The following is a 1161-nucleotide window of genomic DNA, read 5'->3' on the forward strand; positions in this document are numbered from 1 at the left end:
TTTTTTTTCTATCGGAACCTTGTTGTTGTTTAATCCCCACCATTTTGCACGGCTAGGGCCGAAGTTCCTGTTCCTAGTTTCTCTTATCCGGAACTGTTGATTCATGTTTGCATGCAGTGGATTCTTCCCGAATTCGTGATTGCAAGTTTGGGTTCGAGCAATTTATTCATTCGTTCTTGTTGTTTTCTTCTGGCAGCTTCTCAATTTGTCCATTGACCACGACTCGTTTTTGTTTTTACTGATACACTTTAAAATTCCGTCGGGTTGTTTCCATACTTCCTTTTCACACGTTTCCGTACTTGAATGAACCAAGTTTTCCTCTATGACTTCTAATTGTAGGAAGACTCGTTCAATCGCTTTGATTGTCTCTATCCAACCCCGGTCATTTCTTCTGATATCTTGAAATTCGTTGTGCGCAAATTCTTGATCGTCGATGTGTTGCCAAATTTCATAGTATTTATTTAACAATTCTGCAATTTCCTGGCATGGCATCGTATCCACGTACTTCATCTTGAGGCATCTCCTTTCAAGCATGAAAGCAAGTAGCTGAACTTTTCCGGAGAGATTTTACTTTTGGACTCCTGCTTGGAAGTCTCTCCAAAATTACCTCCACTTTTGAGGATCTTCAGTGATAATTATGGGAAATTTACCGATGCTTGGCGAGCCATTTGGACCATCTGTTCTTGGGCCACCCGATTCATGTTGCGAAAGTTAATCTGTTGAACTCGTTTCTCAACGATATCATTTATTCGGGATGTAGTATTGTTCTTGCACAGTATTACTAGTTAACAACAAAAAAGGTAAAATATAGATGTATATATTACACGATGAATTGGTAAGCAGTGATAAATGAGTTATAGAAAAAGTAAGTAATATGATCAACTAACAAATTCTTTACCGTTGCCTTCGATAATAATCTGACTGTTGGTTAGTTGATAGGTCGTTGAGTTGAAGATATGTTACGGGAAATGTATTTAGCCTAAATAAGTGAATGAAAAGAATATTGTAGTTTGTTGTCCAGTGATGGCGGATATATGATAATGTCGCTATTTTTGGTTCAGTCGTGGAGGACTTGCGAAGAGGATGTACTGTCTGCTTGATTGTAAACTTTTGTGAAAACTAAACTGTTTCTTCTTTTTTTTGTTAAAAATTGTAAATATA

The 1161-nt window shown here is 37.2% G+C and overlaps 1 protein-coding gene across 1 annotated transcript; it reads right to left on the minus strand.

Annotated features, from left to right (window-relative positions):
• Positions 1-162: 162 nt before the first annotated feature.
• Positions 163-668, minus strand: LOAG_15857 (hypothetical protein; the record flags this gene model as incomplete). The annotated part of the gene is made up of 2 exons (XM_003151345.2): positions 163-546; positions 651-668. The coding sequence occupies 2 exons, from the start codon at positions 666-668 to the stop codon at positions 163-165; spliced, it is 402 nt and encodes a 133-aa protein (XP_003151393.2).
• Between the last annotated feature and the right edge of the window lie 493 nt (positions 669-1161).

The sequence above is a fragment of the Loa loa genome, assembly GCF_000183805.2.
Source record: "Loa loa unplaced genomic scaffold supercont3.188, whole genome shotgun sequence".
NCBI classification, from domain to species: Eukaryota; Metazoa; Nematoda; class Chromadorea; order Rhabditida; family Onchocercidae; genus Loa; species Loa loa.